The sequence below is a fragment of the Equus quagga genome, chromosome 1 (assembly GCF_021613505.1).
Source record: "Equus quagga isolate Etosha38 chromosome 1, UCLA_HA_Equagga_1.0, whole genome shotgun sequence".
Lineage (NCBI taxonomy): Eukaryota > Metazoa > Chordata > Mammalia > Perissodactyla > Equidae > Equus > Equus quagga.
In genome coordinates this window covers 99115575-99129776 of record NC_060267.1, presented here as the reverse complement: position 1 = coordinate 99129776, position 14202 = coordinate 99115575, and the positions used below count along the sequence as shown (strand labels likewise).

Sequence of the window (14202 nt, the reverse complement as noted above, 5' to 3'; positions counted from 1 at the left end):
GTGTTTAATTAATTTAAACGTAATTTAATTAATTTTAACTTAATTTAAACCTAACTGACCCGCGTGGCTGGTGGCTGCCGTCTTGGACAGTGCAGTTTGCTGTCGCACCTTCCTGGGCCACACTGCCTGATGGATAAAGGACTCGGTGCCCCACTGGCAGGAGCCAGGCACCACCCGGCCTGCTTGGTCTCCTTGGGAGTGCTCCCTCCCTCAGGGGGCTGAGCTGGCAGCCACAGGACCATGCTCCATCCCTCTGAGCTGGGAGAGGAGCAGGGAGCCCGGTGGCCCATCTCTAACCTCTTCTCAGGCGGGGCTGGAGGGGTCAGGGCTCCAGCCAGCAGGACGCCTACGGCCCTGGCACATGGCTTCTGCCAAAGGCCTCTGTTTGCCTTGTCTGTTATTCTGACAAGACTGAGGGGTAGAGAATGCCTGAGGCCACATTCCAGGCCCCCAGCCTCCACCTCTCCGCCGTCATCATGCCAGACGCCCACTCAACTCCTCATGAAGCGGACACTTGATTCAGAAACAAGGCCTCCTGGGGCATGGCTTGCTTCTGCATTCGCTTGAGGAATCAACAGGAAAGTCTAGACCACCATTTCCAAACTTGCAGGAGTCAAGAGCACTTCTGACATGACTCTCATGTACTAACCATGTTAGTGAGCAATGATGCCACTTGCAAGGAGCAGTGATGATTGCACTGTCTCCTGGAGGTCGTCGGCGATATCCTGGAATTGAAATGACCCAGCAGACGTTCCAGTGCATAGCAGACAGGGCCGCTCTGCTCCCTTAAGAACCTAGAACGGCAGGTTCTCACTCCGCGAGCGCTGACTGTGAGCCACACACGCGTGCCGCTAACCAGCTCACACTCACACCCTCACTGAGTCCTCGCAGCACCTGCCGAGTGGCCCTCGCCAGTGCTCCTTCCTGCCTGTGAGGAAGCTCAGCCTTCGGAAGGCAAGGTCACTTGCAGGAGGAGCTGAGACTGTAGACCCACCCTAGGCCCTGGCCTCTCTTTCCCGTACTTCTCTGGCTTCCGGCTCCCGCCTTCACGTTGAGCGGTGACTCCTCCCTCCAGGTTTGGGTTGCTGTTATCAAACCAGGGGACGCCCAGGCCCAGGGGCTGGCCCTCGGAGTGAGTGCTCGGCAAGTGAGTCTGTTCCTCCACCTTCATCGCATCTTAGCTGAATTTGAACTTGCAACAGTGTTTATTCATTCGCGGTTCAGTGAGTGAATGTGTAAGGGCGCTCACCCTGCCGGCCCTGCCTGGGCACAGATGCGGGGAGCTGGGGCCTTGCTTGGCAGGAGTCTGAGCTCTCCGAGGCAGAGGAGCGTTCTCAGGCCGGGTTCGCGCTGCTGTCACATCCATTTACACTCTGTGGTCCAGAAAATGCTGGCCTGTCTCCCACCCTTCCTGAAATCTCTGGGGTCCTGACTCCAGCTGGTTTTAGTTGCTCGTATCACCAAGGCTTTCAGAAAGTTCCACTTCGTAAATATTAAAAATATAGCAGTTCAAATCCTGGAGAAATGATTCCGCACTTCTTTTTGCAGCAGTTCAGTTTACCATATGCAGTCTCCTTTGTTTTTTTAAAAGTAGCATTTGTTATAGTTTCAACAGAAGTTAAACTTGGGTTGCAGGGTTTCTATGTTTTTATCCTGTTTTACCGAGCCTAAAACCGTAACAGCCACCTGAGAACTCCTATAACCTGCGGACAACAGAGCAGATCTAACTTAATGTTTTTGAAGGGGAACAAAAGGTCTGTTACATGTGAAACCTGGGAATTTTTAGTTTGAAGGAAACTGAGGGGAAAGACAAGCTAGTGCTTCATGTAAAAGAAAGCCATGACTGTACCGAGGATGCAGGCCAGCTGTCTGTCATCTCTTTGGAGAGCTGAATACGAGGAAAGCCCTTTAAGTGCGAGAAATGCAGGTTAGACATATAGAAGAATCTCTGACAGGAAAGAAGGCTGAACTAACTGGGTGACTAATGACTTTCTCCTCTGAAACTGCATGTAGGGGAAGGGACGCGAGTTAGTCTTGGCTGAGGACCCACGACCTGCTGGGTGTGTTACAGGATTTCATTTACCACGCCGCCAACTTTATGAGTAGATGTCACAGACGGTCAATGAGCAGAGGTAACTGCCATCTTCAAATCGTGTTTCGTTCCCTAGCTTTTTTATTTTATGCTTTTATCACATATGTATGGCTTTTTAAAAAATATATTGTTTGCTTTTGCTTGTTTTTTATCTTTATATAAAATGGCTAAACTGCATACTTATGCGGTCAGTGTATATTTTGTTTCTGAGCTTCATCCATGGTGCTGCAGGCAGCTTTATTCATTTCTCACTACCGTAGAATAATCTCTTTTGCTACAATGTATCTGTTCTCCAGCTGTGACCACAGGCCGCCGGGAGCACTCCTGCCTTTCTCCTGGTGCCCGGGCGTGCACAGGGTCTCTCTTGGTTGCAGGTACACCGGGGGGGTGGATCTGCTGGGTTGTAAAGTAGGACAGATCAACCTTACAAGAGGCCAAATTGTTTTCCAAAGTGGTTGTACCAGTTTCTCTCTCCTGCAACATATATGGGTTGTGGCTTCCTGTAAGCTGAGAAGTGAGGGCTTAATCAGGTCCCCCTCCCTGCTCCCAGCGGTGCTGTGTTCTGCTCTGGCACTCATCCACAAGTGGCTCTCATTCTCCCTTTGGGTTTGAGTAGCTGTGACTCCCACGTCTGGCTCCTGCTGGTCCAGTCATGTGGTCCTGGAAGCCAGAGGCTCCACAGTGACCGCCTGTCTCGTAGGGCTGAATCACATACGCTGCAGGAGTGCCCCTCCTGGAGCTGGCTGACCTCCCGTGGGCTGGCCAGGAGTGCAGGGCTGATACCCTAACTGGCAGAAGGAGAGTGTCCTCTTACCTATCAGATGGCCCTGGGGAAACCAAAGCCCGCTCTCCAGAGCTCGGCTCTGTTCAGCCCTGTGCACCTCCCATGGCTGCCCTCCTCCCGGGAGGAAACATCCCCTGGAAAATCAAGGAGAAACTAGCTGGGCTGCTGTGAATAAATACAGGAGCCTGCTAATGAGCTAATGGCCCGTGCATCTCTCTACCCAGGTGTCATGGAATTGGGACAAAGCCAAGACCAGCGCCCTTTTTCTAGATTAGTTCTTTCATCTTTTAAGAGAGTTGGTTTCTTTGGAAGGCTGAGCAAATCCTACAGGGCCACTTGTGTGATGCTGCGGGTCCACCATTGAGTTGACGGCCGTAACCCTCTGTGTGGGTGCTCTCTCATTGGAGGCAAGACGAGAGAGGGTTTCCTCGGCCGCCACGTCCTTCTTCGTTTCACATCTTCTGTGACTTGCTGTGTGTTCACCCAGCCTCACCCCAGGTGGCACCTCCACGCTCCCGAACTCCCTCCCTCCACTCAGAGGCCATGCTTTCCCCTCCCAGCTCCTAGTAGCCAGAGCAGAGGCCGCTTTGGGGCCCTTATACCCAGGGAGCTGTGGATATAGTTGATGGACAAAGCTTTGGACAAGACTTTCCGTGATGGTCTTGTGGTGAAAGTGATAAAATGAGGCCAATTTTTTAAAAATGCAAATGTCACTCTTGTGCCTAAAACCCTCCCCGGCCCCCCATCTTTCTGAGTAGAGGCCAACACCCAACTGTAGCCCTGGCCCCAGGGTACCACACTTTCTCCCACCCAGGATCTTCGTCCACTGTGTCCCCAGGTCTGAGACATGCTCACCCCGCCCCTCTGTGGACCTGGCCACTCTTCCCAGCTGGGCTCAGACAGCACTTCCTCAAGGAAGCTCCGGGCCTGGGAAGCTGCCGAATCTCCCAGGGACCGGTTTTCTTGTCCATAAATCTCGCACGTGTGCCCATGGAACGTGCCGTGGGGAACATCTTTGAACACGGGGAGCTTGTAGACGAGAGGTCTTCTGTGAACATCTGTTGCTATTTGCTGTGGTTATTATAGTGTCAGTCTCTGCCCAGCCCCTGTGCTCCCACCATACCCCGCTCTCAAATATTTATGACGGCTCCAGTAGCTTCCCGGTGGCCTCCATGTTTGCACATCTGTAGACGCTAGAGAGCACAGCCACGTGGCGAGCGTGACCCATCTCTGCATGAGACGGCCACCCGATCATGCATAGGATCGCCTCCGGTGTGAGCGGCTCCCGACACCAGCTCGGAGGGAATGCGCCAGCCATGTGTTTGCACAGCAGGTTCTGTATCCTATTAGAAAGGGCTTTTCTTTTCATTCCATCCGTCTCTGAGCCTCCTGCTTCCTGCTCATGTTTTGCACTGAGCTGTGACAGTAGAAGCCCTGGATCTGGAGTCTGAAACCTGCACTTGACTCCTTGCCCAGCCTCTAATTCACTGCGAGGCTGAGCTCCATCCAGTTTATCTGAGGGTCCGTTTTCTCAGCTAGAAAATGGGGGAGAGAATCCTTAACTCACAGAGTTGTGAGGATCAAATGAAATAAACTCTGGGAACAGGGCTTTGTAAATTACAAACGGCCATGCAAATATCAGGGGTTGTTTTTCCTGCTTTTTGAATGCTTAATCTCTCTTTCCTTACTCAGGGCTGTGTCTGACCAGCTTTTTCTTCTGTAAGAAAATGAATACTAAGTAGGACCGGTTCCCTAGGGAAAGGGAAGTGGGATGTTCATTTCTTCCTGTTCTAGCGTTAATGGGATCGTCAGCCTCCTGGGAACTTCCCGGTGGCCTCTCTCCTTGCGCACAGTAACAGCACAGAAGGCTATTTCCAGGTAGAAACATTTGTATGAGACAGAGACTGGCCTTGTTTAATCATTCAGCAAAGAACTATTGAGGGCTTATTTGCATCAAATATAGTGCTGGAGGGTTGTAAGGGTGCCTGGGGCTTATTTTAATCGGGTATGGTAAGAAAAGGACACAGAAATGACTGTCATGAAGGAAGACTTTATTATATTCATGAATCCCTAGGAACAGGAAACATGGCCACGTGCAGGGCCACACGGGGAAGCACCAGGTGGTCAGGAGGTGGAGTGAGGGGAAAATGTGGGCAGGAGCCTTTACTGTGGTTTCTGTGGGAAGGAAGGACGGGCTTAGGACTGGCTGGTCTGAATAATTTCAGGACTCTGGAAAGTCGGGCTGTCCCGAGTTGTCTGGTACCCGGCCCTGGCTGATCCGGGTAGTGGCCCAGAGTGTGAGAGCTCAGTAGAGGAGGTGGGTGAGGGTGTGGACACTGGATTGGTTGGGTTGCATCTGAAAGGCTAGCTCACAGGTGAGTCCTTTCCTATCTCCAGAAATTAGCTAACCCTCTAGGGTCGGCTCTACCCAGATGTTGAAGCATCAAAGTACAGAAAATCAAAACTGCTGTTAGTACATGGCAGAATCAGGGTAAACAAAACTAAAAATATGTTGGATTAAGATCTGTGGCACGGGATTCTTTCTTTTAAAAAAATATAAGGCAAAGAAGAATTTTAATTTCCTACGCAGAACTGCTGCTCAGTAGACTCAGTTTCTCCGGTGGGAAAAGAAATGTATCACGTCAGCCATAGTTGGAGTAACCAAGCTGAATCTCTTTGGTGAGTGGCCATTATGGAAATACCACCTACAATTCATTTCAACAGATGTCTGTCAAGCATCTTCCCTCTGCCAGGCCTGTGCAAGGCCCTGAGGAACCGCAGGTGAATAAAGTACAATCCTTGCTCTCAAGGGAAGCCCTGGCAAATATGGGGCACGTACATGCCCACCCTCCTCCCCAAGTCCACGGCAGACATCACTGGCCACACGGCAGACACCACTGATCGCTCACAGCACTCTTTTCTGCCCAGTCCAGCCAGATTCACTGTAGAATCCTCCACAGCACAGGGCAGTGGGGACCTCCAGCTGCAAATCAGAGCTGTTTGTCACCCTGACTCTAGGGACCCCCAGTCCCCATGGGAGGGGTGGTGCTGGAGGAAAGAAAGAGGGGAGCTCCCATCACCTCGAGTGTGAGAGACAGAGGTGCTGTGCTTGTGGGTGTGGAGGGCAACAGTCACACCTGTGCGGAGGGCATCGACTCCATGAAGTGACAGGATTTGAGACGGGCCTTAAGGGCCTTGACTCCCAGGCTGGTGCAGGGGTGAGGGCACCGCAGCAGAGGGGCTGTTCCATGAGAGGCACAGGCAGGAAGGGTGGATGTGCCTGGAGGAACAGTGGGCAGATGGGTGTGCGTGTGCTCTCTGCGAGGCGGCGGGACCAAGAGGAGCCTTTCGTGGGGACCCGTGCTGGGCTGGCACGTGTGACCGTGTTCTGAAACAGAGGGGGAAGTCTGACCGCCACAAAATCAGAGCAGCTTCCGGAAGAGGCGGCAGGACAGTGCAGAGTGGGTCAGAGCAGGGAGGGCTTGGGGCGGGCAGGGAGACTGGTTAGGAAGCTATCGCCAGTTAAACGGCGACAAGCGTCTCACCCCCGTGAGTGACACAGGAGCGCAAAGGAGGAGACGATTCAGGAGGCTGTGGATCTAGAAATCCAGAAGAATTTGGGCACCAGCTGGATGTAGGAATACAATTAAAGTCAAAGACGACAGCCCTGTTTTGAGCCTGAATGATTTGGAAGGATAGAAACCACCACGTGCAACCCAGGAGGAGAGCCAGTTTGGAAGCAGCTGGAGGAGCCGTGCGACAACTAGGGGAGTCTTTCTGATGGGGGCTGGCAAGGTGGATCCGCAGCTCTGGAAAGAGCCCAGAGCCAGAGGAAGCATAGTTAGGAGATGTCTACATCAAGAGGAGAGTCATCACTTGGGAGTGATGGACCTGAATTCGAGAGAGCTTGCAGAGTGACCAGGGGCCTCCTGCGCACAACATGCAGACAGGAGAGACAGACGCTGTGGTGCCTTAGTAATGGGGGCTGACTCATGAGTAAGCAGACCAGCAGGGCTGGGCGGAAATCCAGAAATAGACTAGGCTCCAGCGAAAAAGGAACTTTAAGGTATGATAAGGGTGGCATCACAATTAGGTTAAGAGACTTTCTCTTCTGTTAAGAGAATTAAGGCTCGTCTGCATTTTGGAACTTGATGGAGGAGGGAATTGAACAAAATTGTGAATACACTAAATGCAGCTGAATTGGTATACTTTACAATGGTTAATTTTGTTACATGAATTTCACTTCAAATTAAAAACAAAAAAGGGAGAACCATCGAGAAAGAGATCCCTATCTCACACCATATACCAAGATAAACTCCAAACGGATCAAGATTAAAAGGTAAAAATGAAACCTTATCTGCAGATGGATGGCGGTGATGGCTGCACGGCAATGTGAAAGTGCTCAATGCCGCTGAGCTGTTCCTTAAAAATGGTTGTGAAGGTAAATTTTATGTTATATGTATGTTACCTCAGAAAAAGAAATGAAACCATAAAAGACCTCACAGAAAACATGGCTGACTTTCTTTACAACCCTGGAGTGGAGAAGGCCTTTGTAACTAAGAATCAAAATTCAGAGGACATAAAAAGAAAGATTGATAATTTGACAATTTTAAAATAAAAATCTGCATAGCTAAAGACAATATAAAGTCAAGAAGCAAATGACCAACTAATGTACAAAGAGTTCTTAAATATCAAGAAGAAACATAAAACCCTGATAGAAAAAATAAGCAAAGATATGAATTCTTAGTTTACCAAAAAAGAAATGCAAATGGCTCTTAAAATAGGAGAAGATGCTCAACCTACGCTTTCTCTTCTGTTATCTGGGCAAAAATCCAAACATCAACCAGCACATGCTACTGATAAGGCTGAGAGAAACAGGTCCTCTCCCAGGCCTGGCAGATAGAAGCTGTATATCCACGTGGAGGGGAGTGAGCACCATCTGCCGGAATGGTATATGCACACACCTTTCAAGCAAGTGACCCTGCATCTAGGCATGTATCCTGAAGATACACCTTCACAAAGATGAAATAAAGTATCCCCTGCTTATTCATTGTAGCCAGATGTTTAAGAAACAAGAGATTGGATAGAAAACAAACGTTTTTCAGTAAGAGACCGCTTGAATAACTATAGTTCACCCACACAAAGGAGCGCTATGCGGTAGGCAACAGAACGGAGAGGCGCTGTGTCCTGTTTGTGATACAAAGTGACCCTTCTCCAGAATATGTTAAAAGTGTAGAAAACCAGATGGAGAGCAGGATGGATATGTGTCATGCGACCTTTTACGTAAGAAACGAGGCAAAATAAGAATAGATAGATGATAGATAGATAGATGATGGATGACGGATAGACTGATTGATAGATGATAGAGAGATAGATGATGAATGGGTGGATAGATAGAGAGGTAATTTTCTCATTTTTGGGAAATAAAATGCTTCAAGGAAAAAAACAGAAAATAATTAAAATGATTAACTATAGGGAACGAGAGGGGAGGGGTGGGGAGCTCGGAGGAGGAGCAAGACTTCTCTGGATGAATCTTTTACAGATTTCTGACTGTCGTACCAGGTGTTTCCATTTCAGAAAAGAAAATTAAAAAGCAAAAAAGCCAAACCTATAATTGAAAACAAATTTCATTTTAAATTAATGAAACTGATTGTATATTAAATTAGTAAGATAGGGATATGGAGAAAATGATTTTTCCATGTTTGTAATAATTTGACCTATGAACACAGTACTCTGGCCATATCCTTCGTGAACTGTATTCTGGGACTGGGGGAGAGGGCCTGGCACGTGATTGGTTAATGGGTACGTGAGTCTGCTCGGGCCGCCACACAAAGTGCCACAGGCTGGGGGCTTAAACAGCAGAAGTTGATTGTCTCCCAGTTCTGGAGGCCAGAAGTCCAAGATCAAGGCGTCGGCAGGGTTGGTGTCTTCGTGGCCTCTCTCCTCGGCTCACAGGTGGCCATCTTCCCTCCGTGTCCTCACACGGGCTTCCCTCTGTGAGTGTCTGTCTTATTCTAAGGACGCCAGTCAGATTGGCTGGGGCCTACCCACATGACCTCATTTTTACTAAATTATCTCTTTAAAGACCCTGTCTCCACATGCAGTCACGTTCTGAGGTACGGGGCTTAGGACGTTGACCCCATGATGTTGCAGGAAGGTGGGCCTCAGTTCAGCCCCAAACAAGGAGGACAGAGTTTCAGTTTGGGAAGGTGAAAAAGTTCTGGACACAGATAGTGGTGATGGGTGTATAACAGTGTGAATGTACCTAATAATTCTGAACTGCACACTAAAAAATGGTTAAGATGGTCAATTTTGTGTTACCTATATTTTACCACAGTAAAAAATAAAAATAAATTTAAGAAGGGAAAAACTCCTCAGAGGAGAACGGAAACGAGGGTGCCACCGAGGGGTGCCAGGCCTGTGGGCTGCAGGCTGTGTGTGATGGCCAGAGAGGTGGGTGGGAGCGGGTACAGGGAGGGTGGGGACGCATGGCGGACAGGACAGGAGGAAACAGGAGCTTGTGGTGTGACCACGACGAGGGTGTCCAAGTTTGAAGTCTGGGCAGCCGGTCCATTCCAGGCGCTGACGGGTCCTCGCCCCTCCCATCTGTGAAGTGAGTCACCGTGGTTATCAGCATCCCGGCTTCCCACAGCGGCGGCAGCAGGGTCTGGGCGGACACTCTGGGTGGGCCCTGCTCTCTGGGAGCTCTTTCCTTTTGCGATTGTCAAACTACCTGCTGCTCTCGGCCTCAATAAGAAAGCCAGCATGTTGTTTCTATAGCGACCGACGTCCTTCAGAGAGAGAAGACATGCAGAGACCCCAAGAAAAGAACAAGGGAAGTGAACAGCACGGATATCAGAGAGACAATAAAATCCAGGAAGGGCAGCCTGTGACCTAGTTTTATTGCTGCTCCATTGAGATTTCTGGCAAGCACACTTGACTATTTTATTTGATGTTTGTCATATTATTATCACTGAAGGCTGTAAAGTGAGGTGGCAGGATGCATCACTTTACCTGGTGAAAGGCTAACACTGAAACATAACCATGAGGGTCAGGGAACTGGGAAAACCCAGGAGGAGTCCACTCTTGCTCCTGCCCACTGGGCAGAAAACCAGGCTGGCTGACACTTTCCATGTACCTGTCCTTTCTTTCTTCCTTGAAATGGCCACAAGGAAGGCATCCTGACTGTGTGGACAGGCTTTGCCATATTTACATCCCGGTTCACCACTTTCTGGCTGTGTGATCTTGGGCAAGTTCCTTAACCACTCTGTGCTTCAATTTCCTAATCTGTGAAATGGGGAGAGAAGAACTCCCACATTCAAGAGTTCAAGGTTGGAAAGGGTTTAATGAGATGATACATTCAGGTCCTCAATAAAGAGTAGCTGGTGGGGGCCAGCCCCATGGCTGAGTGGTTAAGTTCACGTGCTCAGCTTCAGCGGCCCAGGGTTTTGCCGGTTCCGATGCTGGGCAAGGACATGGCACCGCTTATCAGGCCACGCTGAGACAGCATCCCACAAAGCACAACCAGAGGCACTCACAACCAGAATTTACAACTATGTGCTGGGGGGCTTTGGGCAGAAGAAGAAGGAAAGAAGATTGGCAACAGATGTTAGCTCAGGTGCCAATCTTTAAAAAAAAACAGAAAGAGTAGCTGGTGATTGCGGTGAAGAAACCGCTGAGCTTGAGCAGGAGTCACCTCCTGGTAACGGCAGCTCTCGGTCTCCCGTTCCCTTCCAGTTGGCCACGGACAGAGCGAAGGGGAGAGGATGGTCGTGTCTGACTTCCACGTTTTCGTCAGGGACGTGCTCCAGCACGTGGATATCATGCAGAAAGACTATCCCGGGATCCCTGTCTTCCTTCTGGGCCACTCCATGGTAAGTCGACCTCAGAAGACGGGGTCCGGATCAGCCCAGTCCCCCACCTCCCCGGGGGGGTGGGAGGGGTGAGAAGCTGCGATGGAGCAGGGGCCACCCTGCCCCCCGGCCCACGCTTGCTGCCAGCTGACACGTTGCCCTCTGCACGCCCTGCACTTGGGGATCCCAGGCAGTTTCGTGCTTAGCAAACAAGCCAGGTTCAGAGTCCCGGAGGCAGCCCCCGAGGGAGCGCACGCCAGGGCCCCAGGCACCCGCCAGCCCTCACTGAGGAGCTCAGGGGTGGGGCCTTTTGGGAATGGGATCTTTTCTTCAGAGCCCGCTGGCCCTTCAGTGCTGTCTCATAGTGAGGCTCCCAAGGGCGCTTCTGCTCCCTGCAGAGCCACTGCCTGGAGCCTGGGGCTCCTCGGTTGGGGAGAAGCACATGGAACCAGCTCCTTCAAGGGCATTCAAAACCCTTCTCACCTTTTACATTTATAAAATCCTTTAAGAATCAGCCAAATACCATCTTTAAATCGGAGTCTTCAAACTGGCAGTGCCCAGGCCCCCTCTCCCTACAGGCAGACTGCTGGGGTGGCTGCTGAGGACTTCAAATGGCTTGGATTTGAGCGCCCAGGGCCTTTCCACGCGGTGCCGGGCCTTCGGCCCCCTTTACCACAGCCTGCCTCTGTTCCTACACTTCCCTTACCTGCCTGGCCCTCAAGCAGTTGTGATTTCAACGCAGTGTTCAAATTACCCTCAGCTCCAGCAGCTGACACCTCCTGCCTTCAGCACCATCCACCTTATTTTTCTTGGAACCTAAATTTCTGGGACCTTTACTAAGCCAGGGGAAAAAGTGTAGCAATCTCTTATTATTATCAGGTTATGAGAAGAAAAACAAAGTCCCTTATTAAGCCTGACGGAATGGGTGAATTGGAGGTCTGCCAGCTACTGTTTCACTTGCAGCCCACAAGCAGGAAACTTATTTATATCTCTCTGAAATGTTTGCTCTTGGAAAAACCCAGAGAAAAACCAGGTGTCATAAAATAATTGTAGGTTCAGTTTATCTAGCATTCCATGGTGTCTGTGGCGAGGTGGACCTCCTCAGGGCTCCTGGCCAGGCCTGCAGCCTGGGAGAGTTCACTGCTGCTGCTCATGAGGAATACATGCCCTGGTGGGAGCCGCATGCAGCAACTCTGCCTGTTTTGCATTGCAGGGAGGTGCCATCGTCATCCTCACAGCCGCAGAGAGGCCAGGCCACTTCTCTGGCATGGTTCTCATTTCGCCTTTGGTTCTTGCCAATCCTGAGTCGGCCACCACTTTCAAGGTAAATGGACTTCCGGTTCTGTGAAACTCCTATAGCTTCCCCAGGCCTCGGAGCATCCATTTATAGCTAGAGTCTGGACAAAGGAGCCAACATCCGTTCTTGGACTTCATGCGGTATTGTGTTAAGGTTGGACAAATATCAAACATTGTTGCCACGGGGGTTCCATAATTTCTAAAGCCAGGTGCGTTTTTCCCAAAGACAAAACAAAAATGACTTCCTGTTTGTGCATGTTTTATTGGTGAATGTTAAAAGGAGAAAAGGTTGCACTAATTAGGAATCCAGCAAAGTAACCTTTGTTAACAAGTCTCCTGTAAGGCTTGAGCTGATTGTCGTTGACTGTTTGCCAACTTCAGCAGAAGAGCATAGTGAATGGACTTGCAGGCAATTTGTAACTGCAACATAGAGTGGCATTCACAGTAGCTCTCCTCCCTTCCGGATTCTAACTGATGCGTTGTTTTGTTTTCCATTATAATGTTAAACAATGGCACACTGAACGGCACATGCTGCAGGTGGGGGGAGATGGGGCGGGAATTTGAGCGACAGCGACAAGGCAAATGAGCCAACAAATCCTACCCAGAAGTAGAATAGGTGCCTTCTCTCCCTGAGAAAGGAGAGGAGACCAGCGGGCTGCTTAGTTGTGGACGTGGGCTATTGACGTGTTATGGACCTGTCCTCGAGGGGCGTGAGGTTTGAGAGACACATTAACCCAGTGGAAGTGGAAAATCCCAGCCTTGCGTTTCGCCGAGGGAGGTTCGGTCCCTCCCCAGTGCTGGGTGGGAGCTGCTGCCTCCTGAGCTAGTTCCCAGGCCTCTCAGAGGAGCGTGAGGGGCGAGGTGGTGGGTCACGGGGCCACGGGGAAGAGGGCAGCCACCAGCCCGCCGGCTTACTCGGCTTTCCCTGGCCTCACCATCAAATGACAGTGGGCACGTTTAAGTAAGCGACTTAGCGCTGATGCCTGGGGTGTTCTCCTGAGGACCCAAACGATGGAACGCAATACGGGGGACAAAACCTTGTAAAAGTGTCCTCAAAATGTTTCTTCTAGCTCACAGCAGCAGACTTAATCCTGGCCCTAAGAGATGGGCAGCAGGTCCTGTGTCTGGGCTTCCAGTTAGATACAGAAAACGTCACCAATTTGAAGTGAGGACAGGCTGAGCAAAAGGGAAACCTGGAACTCTCCGATGGGTTAATCAGAGAATAGCGATTGATTTAATCTGCTGAAGAAGAGAGATGGCTGGCTCCTTTGAATTTTACTCCGTTTTGAGGACATGACCACTGACTCATTGAAGTCGACCGTCCTCAGTAAATTTCAGTGCTGTATGGACAACAGGGAGGTGGGCGCCGCCCTGCCTCCACCTCGGAAAGATAATCGCAGATGTTCACAGGGCCAGGTAATGCGCAGGCCGGCTACTCCTTGGTCAATGTGCAAGAGGAGGCACGACCTCCTGGGCAGCTCCCATTGTCACTGTGACTATATCACGTGAGGTCAAGTCAGTCAAGGTTCTTGTCCAAGTAGAATCCTCAAGACCAGGATCACAGAGAGGAGGCAACTTGCCACTGTGCTCCGCCTGCTTGGGCTCATGATTTCTTCCGGTCGGTGAGTGCCAAGCAAGCATTGTGCGTTCACGTGCATTATCCTGCCTGGCTCATGTCACCACCCTAGGCAGAGGTCACAACCTGCATTCTACAGATAGGAACACTGAGGCTCCCGCAGGCTAGTGACTCCCAAGGGTCACACAGCTCGTGTGATGGATGTGAACATGGGCTGTTTCCCATGGAAGAAAGTGGATGCTTTCCCTTAGAGAAAAGCCAGGAACCATGCGGCTTTTCAGATAAAGTGCATGGTGGGGAGGGTTCAGGGCAGCTGGTCCCAGAGGTGGAGCCAGGAAGGTTCCCTCCCAGAGTCGCTGGTAGAGGTGGAACTTCTGGACAAGGTCATCAACATGACCTTTCAGAGCTTTGCGCTAATAGATCACCTTGTCAAATCAGGAGCCAGCTGTCCCTGGGGGTGCGGGTCTCCTCCTGTTAACCAAGACAAATTAGATTTCCCGTTGCCCCCAGACCTGAGGACACATCCTCCCCACAATGAAATCTGTTGCTGGCCCTGGGTCTTGGGCAGTTTGGACTGACAGTCTATGATTCATTGTCTACC

General features: G+C 50.5%; 1 protein-coding gene across 4 annotated transcripts in view; it reads left to right on the top strand.

The window, feature by feature from the left end:
- MGLL (monoglyceride lipase) overlaps positions 1–14202 on the top strand; it is a 121611-nt gene that overhangs the window by 73391 nt on the left and 34018 nt on the right. For all 4 annotated transcript variants that reach the window (XM_046645658.1, XM_046645648.1, XM_046645639.1 and 1 more), the window contains exons 4-5: positions 10614–10750; positions 11943–12053. In XM_046645658.1, the coding sequence (XP_046501614.1) occupies positions 10614–10750; positions 11943–12053 (248 nt within the window). The remainder of the gene's footprint in view (positions 1–10613; positions 10751–11942; positions 12054–14202) is intronic.